Here is a 19193-nt window from a genome sequence, read left to right as displayed (position 1 = left end):
CAGTTCTGTGTCCAAAAAATTGTGTTTTTCCATCGCTGCTTGTCGTAGAGGGGCTGCTAACTATGGTGGCTGACTGGAAAATGCAAAACCACGTATGAAACAAGAGGTTTAGAGGTCCTCTGCCAGAGAATTTTGAGCATTAAACACTACATTTCCAGCATCCTGGTTCATTTCTGTGCAACAATTTGTGCCCTTTCTGCATCAATTTGTGGTGTAAATACATTTAAGTCCTTTACCACTTTCATGTTTTTTATTAGGAGGAGACAAATGAACATGTCCTAAATATTAAGGGGCCATGTAAGGGTCAGTGTCTTTTCCTTAAAGTCAGGGTAAGAGTAAAGATGTGGAAACAAAAATAGACAAGATTAAGTGGGATATTATTCAGGAATAGCTGGAAAGGTCATCATTGAATTTGAGAAGAAACTGAATTATATCAACCTGACTCCTAAAATATGCTTTAGGTTTTCACATTTTAGTGAAATGGCCTCATTAAAATCCATTCACCTTTGCAGTCTGCACTTCCCAAACCACTTCAGATACATCAGATAAAAGTCTGTGTTACAGGTGAAAGTTGAAACCAGTGTGGCTCAGGAAACTGGAATCACCGAAACTTAAGATTGGCCCCTGAATGGCCCGCAGGAGCACCGCGCCCCACCTTTTATATGTGCTCCAGGTGACACCCAATCAGAGCAGGGCTCGAGGCCGCGCCCAGCCTGTATCGGAACTCGTGGCCGCGCTGCAGGTAAACCACAGGTGTGTGTTGTCCTGCAGTTTGAAGGAGACTCCAACCGGATCACACAACCTCCTGGAGCTCTGGGGAAAAGTTAAATAAGGCTTCACTGCTGAAGATGGAGTGAGAACATGCGAGGAAATTAAAATCACAAACATCTGGAGGAGAGGCTGAGCTTGTTCTCACCTCAACTTTTTCTTTATTCGGCTGTGAAGTTCAATGGAGTGATTGATACTCTCATCAGTTTGGATTACTGTGTTGGAGCTGTGGTTTTTGTGCACGATGGATTTAAGCATTAGCAGGAGACAAGGAGTTTTACTCATCATTTTGACATTTCTAAGTCTTCCATATGGCTCCAGAGGAGAAATCCCTCCCAAACCAACCGGCAGTGTCACCATATTGCCCCCCGTTAAGCCTGATAATGGCCCTCAGGCCTTTCCAGACGCGGAGAAGGCAAATTTACCAGTGTTTACAATGGATTACCCGAGAATACAGATACCTTTTGAGATTACTCTGTGGGTGCTGCTGGCCTCATTCGCAAAGATTGGTGAGTATAGCCACATATGCTCAAACTGCTGATGGGTTAAGATCCAGTTCTGTGATTATTTTGTCAATTTTTCTTTTTAAAAATTTGACTCAGGGACTGTGGAAGAAAATAATATTTTGGATATCTCAGTAGAATGCATCAGATTTTAAGTGTTGGAATTTGCTCTACCTGGTCCCTGTCAAATAAACTTGCATGCAAATTAACTTTTGAATAAAAAAGTAGTAATTTAAAATAAACTGTACTGTATTTCATTATTAAATGTATTATTTTTTAAAATTCATTTATTTATTATTATATACTTTGAATTTATTATGAAATTTGAAATAAAATAAATGATTAACTTTAAAATAAAAAAGTTTACATTAAATTTATAATTTCAAAATAAACTTTTAAATAAAAAATAATAGTATGAAATAAACTTGATTTTATTTTATGTATTATTACATGTATTTGTTTATTTATTCATCATTATTTATTTTTAATTTATTATTTCATTTAAAATGAAATAAAATATAATAAAAATATTATTCCTATTATGAAATTTAAAATGAAATAAATTAGTAAATTTAAAATAAAAAAGTTTATTTTAAATTTAATAATTTCAAACAAACTAATAAAAAATAATTGAAAAAAAAACTCAATTTAATTTTTTATTTTATTGATTATTACATGTATGATTTTAAAATGAATTTATGTATTATTTATTTTAGATTTATTATTTCATTCAAAATTAAATATAATAAAACTATTATTCCTATTTCTATTATGAAATTTAAGATAAAATAAAAATGATTCAAAATAGAATAAGTTTATTTTAAGTTTAATAATGTCAACTTGTAAATAAAAATAATAATTTAAAACGAACTTAATTTGATGTTTTATATATATATATATTTTTTAAAGATATTTTTTAGGGCATTTTTTGCCTTTAATCGACAGGACAGTGAAGCGTGAAGGGGGGAGAGAGAGGGGGAGAGACACGCAGCAAAGGGCCACAGGCTGGACCCGAACCTGGGCTGCTGCGGCAACAGCCTTGTACATGGGGCGCCTGCTCCACCACTAAGCCACCGACGCCCCAATTTGATGTTTTATTTTATTTATTATTGAGCTTTTTTTTACATGCAGCCTTGTTCCTGTTTTTGAACTGACCTCACATCTCTTCTCTCAGGTTTCCATGTGTATCACAAGATCACCATCTGGGTGCCAGAGTCATGTCTTCTGATCAGCATTGGTCTGATCGTGGGTGGCATCATGCACTCTGTCCACGAGGAGCCCCCCGCTGTGCTCACCACCAACGTCTTCTTCCTCTACATGCTGCCCCCGATTGTCCTCGACTCGGGCTACTTCATGCCCACCAGGCCTTTCTTTGAGAACATTGGCACGGTCAGTTACAAGTCAACCACAGCTTTCCCAAAACAAATTCGTCTTCATTCATTCATCTCAAAGAGAAACTCTGACATTTCTGTTTGCAGGTGTTGTGGTTTGCAGTGGTGGGGACTCTGTGGAACAGCATCGGCATTGGCATGTCTCTGTTCGCCATATGCCAGATTGAGGCGTTTGGCGTGCAGGACATCAACCTGCAGGAGAACCTGCTGTTCGCCAGCATCATCTCGGCCGTGGACCCCGTGGCTGTGCTGAGTGTGTTTGAGGACGTGTCTGTGAACGAGCAGCTCTACATCGTGGTGTTTGGAGAATGCCTCTTCAATGATGCTGTCACTGTGGTGAGTGGACTGAGGCAGAGATTCAGGTAGTGTGTTTGTGTTTGTGCAGGTTACAGGGACTGTTTCAGGTGTTGGTTGTGCCTTTTTGCTCGAAGCTCAGACTTGCTGCAACACGTTGGCCTGCTGTGGAAACCTCAGGGCTACTGCTTGTTATGAAAACATGCAGAGCAATGAGCAAGGTGCAGTTACAACCTGTTGTTAAAGCAATACTTCACCCCTCAATGACCCTTTGTGTATCGATAACTCACCCTGAGTTAGGCTGAATATGCGAAGAGAACTTTGCTTTTCTTGCTTGCCTCCACAGTGAGCAATGAATTCAAGAAACTGAGAAAATTCTTGATGAATCAAAGTCATAGGGGACCACATTTAACCCTTTTCTTGTGCTGCTTTCAGACACACCTTACAAGTATTTAAACCTTCGAACCCTGACCAGATTGGTGTGATTCTTTCAAAAACACAGGGAAAAGGGCAAAGAGCTATTTTGGTAAAATTTGGTTTAAAAAAACAAAAACAAAAAAACAACAAAAAGAAAATTATTTTAAAAAGTAGAGAAAAAAAGAAAAAAGCTAGGGGAAAACTATATTTATAATAATAATAATAAGTATTATTACATTTTAAAATTATGATACAGAATTTTTTATAATTTTTAATCACTCTTTCCAGGTCATTTTATTGTTTGATTGTTTTTAACTTTCTTTCTTTTCTTTTTTTTGGGGGGTACAAATTTTCTTGTTTTTAATTTTCTGTTTTGAGTAATTTCTTGTAAATTTTTTGGGTAATTTCTTGAAAGAACACTCTGCTTAAACTGTTTGACCCCCCCCACCCAAAAAAACAATTATTTTAGAAAAAAAAATAGGTGAAAAAAAGAAAAAAGACAGGGAAAAGCTATATTTATAATTATTATTATAAATATTATTAATTTAATTATTTTTTAAGCACTCTTTCTACGTCATTTTCTTGTTTGATTATGTTCAACTTTATTTATTTTCTCGTTTTTAATTTTTCTTTTTTCTAATTTCTTGCTAATTTCTTCTCTCTGCTCGTTACCCTCCTCCCATGTTTTTGAAAGAAATCAAGCTAATTAGCTCAGGTGTCGAAGGGTTAACAACAGCAAAACTGTGTTAAAAATCCATTAACAAACTCACACATCACATGCAGTAAAATCCAAGTCGCATGCTTAATATTTCCCAAACTGCCCTTTCTAACTCAAACTTGTCTGTGTTCAGACTTAATTGACAAAAGCAGTAATTGAACCTTGCAGAACACGGGAGCTACTGGTCTACCTCTGCCTAGATAAAAGAACAATTAATTGAGAAAGTGCTGCAACTGGTGTGGGAACAAAGCAACATGGAGATTACTGGGACTCCACCCACCATTTGAAACCCAGTTTGGACCCTTAATTTCAGGACTGCTATTATAAAAAAAATGGCAGATCCAGTATCATGTTGTCCAGCGCTTTTCTACTCTTTCTCTAAAGGCTCAGCTCAGGTTTCGTCAGATACTGTACAGTTAGTTCAGCCTCTTTTTTGCTTTTATGAGAACAAAATGTGTGTGCGCGCAGGCAAAATTGCAGAACAGATAAACGACTCAAAAATAGAAGTGAGGGAACGTTGTAAGAGGCATGAAACAGTTGTGTCTGCAGGTCTGAGGATTTAGGTCTGTTTGCTCAGATGCGGCCAAACCAGTTTCTGAGGTCACTGTAGCTTTTGGTTGTATATGGGCGGAGTTAACACATGCAGACAACACCGGCTGAAACTTCTCTGAACTGAACTCATGCTCAAATTTCCCCCCTCACCCTCTTCCTTATTGTGCTCAGCCCTCCCCACCCACCTCCAACAACCTGCGTTTAGCTTTGGTGTGGCGACCCTTTTGTTTGGGACACAGTAGCGGAACTGATGCAGAAAGTGAAGACAAACATTTACCCAGGCGTGGTCTGCACAGAGAGCACAGAGAGCAGAATTGCACAAATCAGACCAGATGTAATATTTGCCAAAAGCACAGATACACAAGTACTTCAGGTGAGAACTGCAACTGAGACTGCCAGGTTATCATCTGCACCATCTGTGTTGTACATATGCAAATTTGAAACAGGGAACTGTTGCCGTCTCTTTCCACGTACAGATCCGCTTTTAGTAAATGCTGTAAAAATGGCTCCTGTTTGCCTTTTCCATGATCTTCGTTCGACAGACTCATCCCAGAGCAGAAGAGTCTGTTTAATAGATGAGTTTCTTACTAACAACAAATCCCATCAAAAGACCACAACCAACAATGAATTGATCTAACAATCATTGTCTGTGTACCCAAAGCCTGATACAGCTCATTCCTCAGTGCCATAGAGCTCCATTGTTTCCCAACAACTATTAAAAACACATCATTGAGCTGCAGTAATTTATTTAGAGTCTGTCCCTCATACACTGTCCTGCTGCCGTAGATATCCACTAGCACTCCAAATCTTGGTATGGTGGTTTCAAGAAGGTTTTGAAACCAGGGTGGAGTTTGCATGTTCTCCCCGTGTCAGTGTGGATTTTCTCCGGCTGCTCCAGCTTCCTCCCACAGTCCAAAGACATGCAGGTTAATTGGTGACTCTAAATGGGAATGTGTGTCACAGATAGTCTGTGTTGCATTGTTTTGCTTGAGAACAAAAAGTAAGATATCACAAGCTGTATTTATTATACAATGCAGAATTGTCAGTTACTGTTGTGAACACACTCGCCAGCGCAAGTGAAAGTAAACTCCAACCTCATCGCTATATATGTGTTTATTTGATGCTGTACCTATTGGATGCCTGCTGTTTATAGTCTGGCACCTGGTTGCTACCTTTTAAGAAGGCCCCAACCTTACCGGAGTGCTGTGGGGGTGCACGTTAACAAACGTCCACAGAAAATATGAGGGAAATAAGAAAATCCAGGCACAGGGCAGAGATTTGCTAAGTCAGTGGTTACTCACCTTTCCTTAAGATGTACCTCTGCAGATGAACTTCTGAGCCTCCTCATCAGTAACACCCTCCAGGTTCCAAATATGTCCATTTGATTTATCAATACTGGATGTTACTCAACACTTTTTCATACAGTTTGTGCGATACTTTAAATGTATTACAGTATTTTTTTTATACAGTTAAACTGTCAGTGTTTGACGAGTTTGGTCAAGTGTGCAGTCATACTAGTGGCTAGATGCTACTAGCTAACCAGTTAGCCACTGGCACTAGCATTAACCAGTACTTTTAACTATTTCAACTGTATATTCACTAGTTGTATTTAACTCTTTCAGTCACTTATCCATTACTTGCAGTTAGCTAACTATTTGACCCAAGGCTGTAGCTCTGGAGTCAACATTAGGAGGACCTGCTGACGGGGGTCTGGGGTTTGTAAGTAAAGAAGAGAGACAGTACAGTGTTTGACATTGACTGTACCGAATCACAACAGATGAGCAACAGCTTTTGCTGGGGTACGGCAGAACTGCAGTACACTGTAATACTAGAACTGATGGCAATTTGTTGAGTTTATGTATGATTATGATTACATTAACAAGTGATTATTTCCAGTGGCAGTGTGTGGTTACCTGCCGCAGCATAGCTCAGAGGGTAGAGTGGGTGCTCTATTCAAGCCCCACCCACACCAATTGACCCCCTGAAACCTGATTGGCATCCTTTAAAAAACATGGGAAGAAGGCAATGAGCACTGAAAAAACAAATTACTCAAATTGGTAAAAAGAGAAAATTAAAAACAAGAAAGTGAGTAAAAAAAAAGACAAAATTAATTATAGGTTTATTTTGTAATTTGTTGTATATTATAATTACTGCCTTGATATGAACTTTATATTCATAATTTGTAGCTAACTTTTAAGCATTCACTCATTACATTTAGCTCACTGTATAGACCTCTCTGCTTACTTGCCAACTATTTTTCATGCACTCTTAATTGCAACACATTGTGTTCAAGTTATAGCTGACTTAATATATATTTTTTCTTATCAAATAGTGCTTATTATTCTTTTTTTTTTTTTTTTTTTTTTTTACAAATTAGTTCAGCTACACAACACTATTTCCATGTACCCCCTGGTAACTACATAAATACCCTCAAGGGTACACTTACCTCAGTTGGTTGAGGATCACTTTGCTGAGTAGTTTGTTTGCATTAAGGACAGATAACACTGTTTGTTGTCAGGAAACTTTTTCTGCATAGTGGGTTTTTGCTTGTAAAATTGAAGAACCTTGATCCAACTGAGATATAACACTGTGACTGAGTGATTGTCTCTGAGCACCTTGAAAGAAAATGCTAAATGTGGTCTGTGTACTGTGTGGTAGGTAGCCTGTCTTTGCCTTTGGCTCTCACATTATTTCTAATGTCTACAAATTTCCTGCTTTCTGTGAAAATGTACTTTTAATGGCCGTGTGCAGTCAGACAGCAGATTTTAAACAGCCACATCACCATGAAAACAGCAATGAGCTGCTTTCGTTGTTTGTCAGTGGTATCGGCAGAACAGGAGGAACAAAGCCAACTGCTTTGGCAAATGCTCTTTTTCCGTGAGTCATTCAGCGCGCTTGGTGAAATGAGATTATCAAATTGCAAACAGAGCAGAGTAAATATTCCAATAAATCACTGTTATCTGCAACTGTGTCAGTAGAGGCCGCAGCCCCTGACACCACCCATGACCTGTCACAGGGATGTGTGGGCTGTTCATGCACGTGCATATGGTCAGAAATCTTCACATAAAAGAGTGTGTGTTTGCATGTGCGATTCAGCATGTGTGTACATGTTTCAGGTCTTGTACAACATGTTCAACTTTGTGGCGGAGATGCCGGTGGTGGAGCCAGTGGATGTTTTCCTCGGGGTGGCGCGGTTCTTTGTGGTCGGGCTCGGTGGGATGGGCTTCGGTATCCTGTTTGGCTTCGTGGCCGCCTTCACCACAAGATTCACCTCCAAGGTTCGAGAGATCGAGCCACTCTTCATATTCATGTACAGCTACCTGGCCTATCTGGTGGCTGAGCTCTTCGCCATCTCATCCATCATGGCGTGAGTAGACTTTAACTTTTTTCCACGTCCAAATATTTAATGCTGTAAGAATACAGGAAAACTACAGCAGTGGTTTGTGTTCTTCTGCAGCATTGTGACCTGCGCTCTCACCATGAAGTACTACGTGGAGGAAAATGTCTCCCAGCGTTCCTGCACGACCATCCGCCATGTGGTCAAGATGCTTGGCTCCATCTCAGAGACGCTCATCTTCTTCTTCCTGGGGGTCGTCACCATAACAACAGAGCATGAGTGGAACTGGGGCTACATCCTGTTCACACTGCTGTTTGCTTTTGTGTGGAGGGGTCTCGGTAAGGAGAGGGCAGGGGCTATCTGTGTCATGTTGGAGGTCAGGTTTGTCTTGGCTTCTGTTTTTCTTGTTGCAGGATGAAAGGTGCACTGTGGAGTTTTTGATCACTAGTAGTGCTATGAAGCAATGTTTTTACAAGTGGGTTCCCATTTTTTTGTCAAGCACACACTCAAGGACACACATGCACAAGCACATGAGTGGCATGGTTCACATCTTTCCATTGGTTTCAAAATGTCCCACTAGTCACAAGTTTGTGGCAGTAAAGCAGGATTTATACTTTAGTTTAGGAGATTCAAAACACCTTTAAACATGGCTTAATAGAGACAATTTCAAACACAAGTACACAAATCGGCTTCACTATAACTCACAGCATTCACAGACAAACACTTGTCTTTATCTGGACACATTTTCCCCACAAATACAACATGCTAATGTTTTTAGCACAAGCCTATGGCATTTTACATTGTATAAATTAGCCTAGCAGCTACTAATTTCCTCTACTCATATGAAACCAGGGACAACAGCAACATTTAACAAAGGTAACGTTACAAAATTCTGCTCCATTACAACTCACAAGGTTCACTGACCAAACAACTGTCTTATACTAAACACGTTTCCAAACAAATACAACATGCTAACGTTATTAGCACAAGCCTATGGCATTTTACATTGTATAAATTAGCCTAGCGAATAGCGGAGATTCCCTCTGCTCATATGAAGCCAGGATAAATCACACACAAGACTTAAAATGCTATTTTTGTGGAGGCTTTATTGTCTTAACAATTTATTGTTTCTTATCTGTGAAATTAACGTGAATAAAAGCTTCGTTTCCACTGAGGGAAATGGTTTCAGTCGCCATGAAGTGTAGTTACATTTCTGGGGAGATGCATGTCAGGCTACAGTGTAGGTGACGGTGTAGGCTCTGCATCCGAATTCGATATGACGCAGAAGTATAAATCTCGCTTAACACTCCAACAAACTGCAAGTTGGCTTTGTAACTGTTCTATGAAGGTAAAAAGCATTCAGCTCCTTTGTTGACTTCAAAGATACACCCAACACATCTCAGTGAATAAAACTAACTGTAAACATGTCTTTTGTGTGCTTGTAAGAAAACTCCACACGGCACCTTTAACTGTTTGTCTCTGTAGCCTTGAGCTGAGGCAAGCAGAACAAACTAAAAAACAAGACGGAGATATTATCATTGTATACGGCTGTAAAGGTGAACATAGCTGTGAAATGTTTAGCCAAATATCCACGCTCACCTTCTTGCTCTGTTTTGGTCTCCACCAGCTCCTGAGGGAGATATTGGCTAAACGCAGCTTAAGTTAGCAGCTAGATATTCAACAGCTAGTTGCTAAGTTGTGTCAAACAGCTGCTGGATACCATGTTGATGAGAGTAGACAGTACAATTGCGTGCCCTCAAGCCAAAACCAGGAGCTGAAGAATGCTTTAAAGTTTGTTATAGCCCAGGGGAACTACAAAGTGATAATTCTCTGTACATTCATCACTACAAACAACCACCTTCACATCACACAGAGTTACTTGATTCATGGTATATATAAAAAATGTATGTTAGTGCAGCTTTGAATTTAAAAATAACGTCCTGATATTTTTCTCCCTTCCTTCCCTTACAGGTGTCTTGGTGCTGACTCAGATCATTAACCCTTTCCGCACCATCCCATTTAACCTAAAAGATCAATTTGGCCTGGCCTACGGTGGCCTGAGAGGGGCAATTTCATTTGCCTTGGCCTTCACCCTTCCTGATAACATCGGCCGCAAGCAGCTCTTTGTCACTGCCACCATTGCTATCATCCTCTTCACCGTCTTTCTCCAGGTAAGAGAGCGTCTGTATGCTTATACTCAAAACATTTTACACAGTTGTTTGCTGTGAATCATTGATGTCGAACAAATCTAACTTAGATTAGTGCAATACATAGTAAGGTTTTGTCTTAGTTGGAGAGAAACATCATGATGTTTTGGCACACACCATGATTTGAAGTCCAGATCAGAACTGATTTCATTATCTAGTAACTTGTGTAGATTTCGAATAGAAAGATCTATAAAGATCAAAATGATGTCAAACAAGTCTTTCCACCAGCTTGTTTCTGCTGCCATAAGGTGCTGAATTCTGTAGCTCTTTATTCAATCAATGGCCAGTCTTTTGACAGCCATTTGGGATTTTGATTGTCCCCTCATGTTTTTCTGGGTTCTGCTGAATCTCTCATCTCTCTTTTCCTCCTCCACAGGGCATCAGTATTCGACCTTTGATCGAGTTCATCAATGTCCGCAGAACCAACCGCAATCTTGACACCATCAACGTGGAGATTCACTGCAGGGTATGCCACAGGTTTTGACTGTTGTAAATGTGGTTGATGGAATATTTGTGTGCGCACAGTTTTAACAGGTCTCCCTTTGCTCTCAGCTTATGGAGCACACCATAGCTGGCATTGAGGACCTGTGTGGACAGTGGAGCCACTTCTACTGGAAGGACAAGTAAGAACGTTCTCTCTCCCGTCTGCTCAACAAGAAGCTTTAATTGATTTGCTTTCATGTCATCATAAATGACTCACTGCTTCATCATAACTTTAAAGAGAAAGAATCTGCAGTGAAACTGGAGGAGAGGTGGCAGTTTTAGTTCACCTGTTCTCAGTTTCCGTCTTTGTTGTTTCTTTGACAGTGCTATTGTTCACTCGGGGACTGTGTGGGAATGTTGACAGCAAACCAGACTTTGGTGTCGTGTTCAACTTCTGCCATCTGCAGTGACTCTGACGTTTTTTTCCCCTAAAGCTCCGACATGTTTTACTCAGTTCCTCATTTGACTGTTTTACCCTCACAGTTTAAAGGGACAGTTCACCCCAAGATCAAAAATACATATTTTCCCTCTTACCTGTAGTGCTGTTTATCAGTCTAGATTGTTTTGGTACGAGTTGCAGAGTGTTGGAGATATCAGCCGTAGAGATGTCTGCCTTCTCTCACATATAATGGAACTAGATGGCACTCAGCTTATGGTGCTCAAAGCGCCAAAAAAATACATTTGAAAAACGCAACAGCAATTTCTCTTTTGAGAAATCATGACCCGATTGCTCAAGATAATCCACAGACCTTGTTGTGAGCAATTTCATGTAGGGACTATTTTCTTTCTACCTAACCACACCTGCCAGCCGTATCGATGGCGTCCTCATTGGCTGCTCTGAAACGTTAGCTAGCTCAGAGGTGCTAGATGAGTTAGCAGTAGAAGCTAAAATGGTGCGGCAGATATCTCCAACGCTCTGCAACTCACACCAAAGCAATTAAGATTGATAATTAGCACTACAGGTAAGAGGAAAAATATGTATTTTTGATTTTGGGGTGAACTGTCCCTGTGTTTTGGTGCATAGGTGCCTGAAGCAGCTACTCTTACAACAATTAAATGTAATTATAACTTTGAAATAATATGAATGTTATATTTATATTTGTTATATTTATATTTCGATTTCACTATTTTAACCTTTTATATGTGACTGCAGACACACTCATACTTCAGTCACCTCTGCTTTCACTTCTCCCTTTATCCTTTGTTTCTTTCCCTTCTCCAGTGTTTCTTTTCTTCCTTGTAGCTTTGTTTACACACTCTCCATGCTCGTCTTGTGAGACGGGTTTCTCAACAATGCAGATTTCTAATTAGATTTCAACAAGTCAAAACAAGCAGTCAGAAAGTAAAAGGACTGTGAAATGTTTGTTTTGGGTTTGTACTCTGACACATTGCACTGGGTTAACTGACTTAATGATTCAAGGATAATTGAGGGTGGGGCGTCGGTGGCTTAGTGGTAGAGCAGGTGCCCCATGTACAAGGCTGTTGCCGCAGCGGCCCGGGTTCGACTCCAGCCTGTGGCCCTTTGCTGCATGTCACTCCCACTCTCTCTACAGATAGATAACTTTAAAAAAGTAAAATTCTGTTTGCACCAATTAAGCATGAAAAAAGAGCTACCAGATACTATAAACGCAATATAAATAGCACTATAAAGTGTAAACAAGACAAAAATATCCACAAATAAAGTTCAGTCAGGACCACTTTAGTGAAAGAAAACTTTATTTCCATTTGCAGCATTATATTTGGCAGTATGACTCTGTTCTGGGGCCTCTCTGCCCTTCCATGCGCCTACACAGAAAGCCTAAAGCCTGATTTATGGTCCTGCGTTAAATCAACGACGTTGCTACGTCGTAGGGTATGTGGCAACGCAGAAGGCTCGCTGTAGCCCCCAGCGTAGCCTGACGTGCACTTCCCCAAAAATGTAACTACACGTCGAGGCGACGCAGACCCAGCGCAGACCAAGAGGGCTATGATTGATTTGCTTGGTAGTAACGTATTTCCGGTTCCGTATTTCCAGATTGCGCCATCCCCGCCATCTTGAAACATCTTCTGTTGCGATGTAGATGTTGCAGTATTAAGGCCCATTTATGCTCAATGTTCAGTATGGATACGGATGGAGCCATCTGTCCGTGCTCCACGTTCATTTCTCTGTGACCGGAAAAGCCGGAAGCTAAACAAAGAATCAACTAGACACGACGATAACCATTCAGGAAAGGAACGCAGCCTCCTACCGCTCTGGCGGTGAATTGCACCGCGACGAAATGGAGTGACGGAGAAGTTTGAAGGGTTCACGACAGCGTCACGGCAACGATGTAGGTACGCCGCAGGACCATAAATCAGGCTTAAGGCAGCAGCAACAGTAGGCAGGCCAGAGCAGTTTAAATAGGGTGCCCTGAATGAGAGTCACCAATTAGTTGCGTAGAAAGGGATCATGTGATCTATCAGCTGACTCCCTTCCATCAATCAGCTGCTCCATCAGTCGATTGGGCTGTTTGAGATCAGCTGATGTAGCTGGGATTTGAGCTGAGCTTGACGTCGTGTCCTGCCTGAACGAACGCTGTGCTCAATTTAGTAGACAAGACAGTTGCAATAAGAATTTTAAAAAGAACAAAAATTGCACCCAAACATATATTTGATGTTATCATACTAAGAAGTGTTGCTGTGTAGCCAGAGCCTGATACAGTTTATTCTTTTGTGTGATGGACCTCTATAGCTGTCCAAAACCTACCTGTTCCTTCATTACAAACGCATAGTTTGTTTTGATCTCAGATACCTCTGTTTCACACAAACTCAGCAATGTATTCCCCCTCCTCTCTGTGCCAGGTTTATGAAGTTCAACAATCGAATCCTGCGGAAGATCCTGATCCGAGACAACCGGGCCGAGTCCAGTATCGTGGCGCTGTATAAGAAGCTGGAGCTGCAGAACGCCATGGAGATCCTGGACACGGTGTCTGGAGACATCAGCGCTGCTCCGTCCATCGTCTCTCTCTAGTATGAAACCTTTATTATGTCTCTCTTTTTCTCTGATGATCACACAGCCTCCTTATTGTCTGTTTGGTTCAAAGAGGTGGAGGAAAGTAATTTCTCTGAATATCTGTGTTTTAGTGAGGAGAAGAAAAGCTCTGCTAAACCTAAGAGGAAGTTCCTGGCTCCTGACCTGAAGAACATGCATGACATCCTGTCCAAGAACATGTACCAGATCAGGCAACGGGTGAGATATCAAATAATGTTGCTGGATTACAGCTGCGTGCACACCATCCTGTTTTTTTCCTTTCCCTTTCTTCTCGTATCATGCTTCACAGTGGTGGAAAGTAACCAAGTACTTTTACTCAAGTACCGTATTTCAGTAGAATATTGGGGATAGAGTGTGGCGACTTTATACTTTTACTTCACAACATTTAAGAGGGATGTATTTTTGACTCCATACATCTGCCAGAATTCAAATGATAATTTTATATTTTAAAAGCACATGATGATCTTATCAAAGCACATTGTTGCATTGCAGTGCATTTTTTTAAAATGAAACCAATGGTTTCCTTGGGGCTCCTTGTTACATTTCAGATGTTTAAAGCCTCTTTCCCACTGGCCAAAAAACCCACTAACACCCACTAACATCTGGCTTTTGTCTGTAATGGAAAAGGTTACATCAGCATTCATTACCAGGACAAATGACTCTTCAGTAGTCATGGGCATTTTTCAGCTCCAGCTCCGATCTGCAGTAATGTAAACATAACACTCGTGCTAATTTTTGCTTTTCTGGCATGACGTAGTAACATGTGTCGCCTCCGTCGTTAACCTCTATGACTCTTTGTCATCTCAGCCACAAATTTCATCCGTGTTTGTCCAAGCCACACCTGAACATCATTTCAAATTAATTGGCACAGGGTTTAAAAGAGAGACTGGACAAATAAAGCCCAGTTCAGACCAAAGATTTGCAACAAGATGAAACCGTTTTAGAACGTTGCAGAGAAAAGGTGCAGCGGTGTGAACTGGCCATCTGAGCTCACTTGTGACCTGTTTGCTTGCTGCTGCGGCAGGTGCACCATCTGCCGAGCCCTCTGTTTCTGTCCTCACAGTGTGCCTGTATCCTCATTCATATTTCAAGAAGCTACAAATTATATTCAGCCACAAAATAAGCCTGAAAAGCTGGAAATCAGAACAGAAATACAGAGAGTTGTTGCATAGAGGTGATACTCCATCTCATCTAGTTGCATTGGTGTGAACCGGCGGGTTTTTAGAACGTTGCAGAACAGTGCATTGCAAGTAGTCGCCTGTTTCAACTTGCTCGTCCCGAATCTTTGGTCTCAACTGGGCTTAACAGATCCAAAAGAAGTAACTACCATAACATTTTCACTGGCCTCCATGCTGCTTTCTGCTGTTTACTAACCTGTTTTCCAGAGTGTTTGTGACATTAAACGTAACACCAGTATAGAAAACAGAAAGGCATACTCATCTACTGCAGAGCCATGTGAACGGCTCTGGTTTACCTGCAATGGGAGAGGATTCTATCTCCCACTGTTAAGCCCAGTTCAGACCAAAGATTCGTGATGAGACAAAACCATTTTAGAATGTTGCAGAGAAAAGTTGCAGCGGTGTGAACTGGCCGTCTGAGCTTGACTCGAGCCGGCTGATGGTGTCACAAATTTAATTAGTGGTAATGCAGGATTTTTATATGCAATATAGTATCTCTATATTGTTCTGTTGGTACTTTTACTTAAGAAAAGGATCTGACTACTTCTTCCAACACTAAAGCAGCAGTTAGGGACAACAACTTTGTTGTCAGAGGAGCTGTTTGATTAACTAAAGGCGGGCAGCTGCCACCAGTCTGCATGCATTTGCATTTTGCTGTTGTTGCAGTCAACACGCAGGTGCTTACAGTACATACATTAGTGTCTCGCCTCGATGGATCAGACAGCAGCCCAGTCTCAAGTGTTCTTCTACAAAGCTGAACATGTTCTAGGCTCTTAAATGAAGCCAAGTGCACCTGATATCATCTTTGTTTTATACGTGAAAATGGAGTAGCAGCTTGAAAAGACAAGAGAACGGCGTCAGATTCTTTCACCTGAAATCCTCTCTTTATTCATATTCTTCATCAAAAGTGAACAGACTTCATTTTATTTGATAAACTGGAAACATATATTTCCTGTGATGCCTCACACAATGACGTGGTCACTTCCAGTACTGAAACTGAGTTGTTTTGCATGGCCACAGACTGCGGCCGGCAGTACTTTTCCATTAGTGACATGACATCACCCACTGAGACGCTTTGATGTGTGGACAAACAGGGAGCATGTGCTTCTGTTCCTGAGTGGACAAATTGTCAGATTGTCTTAATAGCCGCTCTTTTCAGCTCTCACACACAAACTCAGCGTCACCTCTTATCTGCTGTTTGTTTTAACATTTGACATCCTGCACGGGTCATTCGGAAACCTGGTCTCATGTTGCCTCTTTAAACTCACATCACGTTAGAGTTGTTGCATTTAACAACAGTGTTATTGTGATTTTTTAAAATCTATTTGACACTTTATGAGGTGAGAATCTAAATTGTAATGTTAACAGATCAGAGCAGTAGATCATGGAGCATTTTTTTGAAGGGAGACAGTTCTATAAAGAACAATGGCAGCGGTTATAGTGTTAGAAATGTTTGTTTTAGGTCTAACAGCTGCAGGACAGACAGACAGACAGACAGGTCTATGTTGACCGTGATGGGTACGCTGCATTAAAGAGGTTAGTGTGGCAGCTCGTAAAGTTCAAACAGAGACACGGACTCTTTCAGCTCAGACAGGTGTGGCCAGTTTTGGTTGAGTAATCTGAGCTGTAAAGAATGCCGTCTCCTCTGAAAGCATTTTTATCCATTTGCCAGTTAGTTGACGTTACTGTCAGGTGAAATCACTGTGGCCACCTGTTGGCTCACTTGTGAATTGTATTCCAGATGAACACGTCCAAAATGGCAGAGTCTGTGAGCTGGAAGAGTCCAGATCTGCTGTGTAATGTTGGATCTTTTTGTTCTCTTTCACCAGACGGTGGCGTACACAAGAAAGCACGCTCTGCCCAATGACAGCCACACCAAAGAGATATTGATAAGACGCCACGCCAGCATCCGCCGCAGCCTCCGACCTGGCAGCTTTCAGTCATCGGTAAGCAGGAAACCCTGCAACTGTGGCTTGCTACATCCAATGTATTCTCAGCATTTTAGCTGGAGATCAGGAAGCGAGAGCAGAATTGAACCTTGTCCCCAAGTGTGAATTAAATGCAAGGTTCACCTTCTTTATCCCACCTTCATTCATTCTCCTTTCTTCTCTCTTTGCACTCTGCTGTTTCATTCCCATGTTTTATTCTCAGGCAGTGCCCAAATCCCACAAATACTTCTCTCTTCCTGCTGGGAAAAGTCTGGACTCAAAATTCCCTCCTGTGAGGCAGAGCTATACAGGTAAAATTCTCAAACTACTTTTCACCCCTTAACATCCAGTTTTCCCCTTTAATTTCCCTTAAAGTAGATTTATGGTTGGAGTAATCATTCTAAAAGCAAGGTTCAGGTGTTGGTTTGTTCCAGAGCTTTTGATTGTTGTTTTTAGTTTTTACCAAGTAGCAAATGTTCATGTCAAACATGCTAAAATTATATTTGCCAAACATGTGAATGTATTGATGATTCACTCTATTATTTCTTTGCAATTTTACCCTTTTCCTTACCTGTCCCAGATGATCAAGAAACAGTGTCAGAGCTGGCCTATCCCTCCAGACGCTCTCGGTTCGGCCAGCCTGCCCGCTCCTCCTCCAGAGCCATGATGCCTCTGCGCAGGCTGGACACCCTAAAAGAGGCGCCTTCTGTTGACGTGCTGGATGAAAGCTCAGGGGAGGACAGAGGCAGGTCGGGGCGTGGACCGTCCAGAACAAACTCCTCCTACAGTGATTCCCATGCTCCTGCTCCTCGCCGTCACTTGGACAGCGACAGCGGCTCAGCTGATAACTTCAGAAACGCGCACAACGAAGCAGAAGAGGAGCAGCAGCCTTCATCTCCACCTCCACCTGCAGCCTGGGTGGCTGAACCCAGAGACAACCAAACAGCACGAAACCCTCTGCTCAGGCGGCCTCAGTGGAACCCCAAGAAGATGTAATCATGTCTCTGAGCTTTGAAGAGCAGCTGGACTGCAGCTCAGGTTCTCAAGCAGCTCCAGGGTCTCTGCACACAGCTATGCGTTCATTCCAGTTAAAGACTAGTGAACTCTGGGGGACAGTTTATTTCTTATTAGAGGTGAAGCATCCTCCACAATGAGCCATAATGGACAATAAGCAGTCAGAGGTGTTCACTACATCAGAAACACAACACAACGCAACACAGTAAAGGGACTGTTTATGAACTGTGTCATTCTGCCAGTTTTTAAAAGGTATAGCCGTTTCATCCGTTGACATTAATGTGATTTTAAATACTTTTTATCTTCCTGTAGGATTTTTAAAGACAACTTAATTTAAACTATTTTATTTTTAGTAAATATTTCTCTTTCCTTAGATGTAAATATACTTTTTGTACTTTTGTTTGCCTATGGTGTGTGATGGTTGAATGTTTGAAGACATAAGTTTTGTATACAGGCCATATCAGTTTAACACGAGGAACTATTGCTGTGCAGTACAAAGTACTCTTGGGACTGGAGGCCTTTTGTTTGTCTGTTACACTGATGGACCTCACAAATCTGATGGACCACTTTATTTTATTTTTTCTTTTACTGTAATAAATTTTCTATGTTGTTGAAAGCTGTCATTCTCAGTCAAACACTCGGTACAGTCAGAGTTGTTTCTGATAACAGTGTTAGTATCTGAAATGCCACTAATCAGGCCCTCTGTCAGGGGGTGTCAAAAGGTACAGATGACCCCAACCTAAGGCCAAGAGGGGCCCCATGAAAAGGTTTTTGGTTGACCCTTGAATGGGATCAAGTACAACAATTTACTCCCTGACTTATATCACTGACAATACAAGCTATATGTTTTTACATAATAAATAAATGTAATTCTGTCATTAAAACACATTTCAACATGCCATCCGACACCCCCTGCAGGTATTGTGAAATGGTGCGGTCCATCTGATACGGGTCAGGTGTGTGATGTCCAGAACCCACAAGTGCTGCTGATGTAAACGCGATGAGCTTAGTCAGAATGTCTCACCAAAAATCAGGGGCTCCTAAAGAAGAAGCAGCAGCAGGTGTGACTGGTAGTGGCAGTAATGGCAGAGCTGAAGGTAAGAAGTGAGCCAGAGTATTTTTTTGCAAACAAAACCTGCTGTATCAGGATCTATTTTAAAGCTACAGTGAAGACACTGGTATCACATTAAACTAGAGGACCTAAGACATCCACTGGTACCGACCATGTTATGTTATCTTGGCAAAAAGGGGGCCAAATAATGCTCCAAAGTTAAGTAAAATTTTGTCAAGGTAAAAAAGAGCATTGCTATTTTTCAAAGTGGTTTATTTAAATATTTCTGCATACTGGTCCCTGAACTGTCTTCAAATTGCATAAATTGGGTTTGACTGGAAA

General features: G+C 41.0%; 1 protein-coding gene across 1 annotated transcript; it reads left to right on the top strand.

Annotated features, from left to right (window-relative positions):
- The first annotated feature begins 783 nt into the window (after positions 1-783).
- Positions 784-18672, top strand: slc9a2 (solute carrier family 9 member 2). The gene is made up of 13 exons (XM_049594478.1): positions 784-1277; positions 2446-2660; positions 2750-2998; positions 7760-8010; positions 8101-8318; positions 9952-10151; positions 10564-10653; positions 10740-10810; positions 13491-13658; positions 13773-13878; positions 16688-16804; positions 17010-17097; positions 17367-18672. The coding sequence occupies exons 1-13, from the start codon at positions 1013-1015 to the stop codon at positions 17780-17782; spliced, it is 2454 nt and encodes an 817-aa protein (XP_049450435.1). The 5' UTR covers positions 784-1012; the 3' UTR covers positions 17783-18672.
- The last annotated feature ends 521 nt before the right edge of the window (positions 18673-19193 follow it).

The sequence above is a fragment of the Epinephelus fuscoguttatus genome, linkage group LG13 (genome assembly GCF_011397635.1).
Source record: "Epinephelus fuscoguttatus linkage group LG13, E.fuscoguttatus.final_Chr_v1".
Lineage (NCBI taxonomy): Eukaryota > Metazoa > Chordata > Actinopteri > Perciformes > Serranidae > Epinephelus > Epinephelus fuscoguttatus.
The sequence above is the reverse complement of the archived record's forward strand: the minus strand, read 5'-3'. Positions and strand labels throughout refer to the sequence as shown.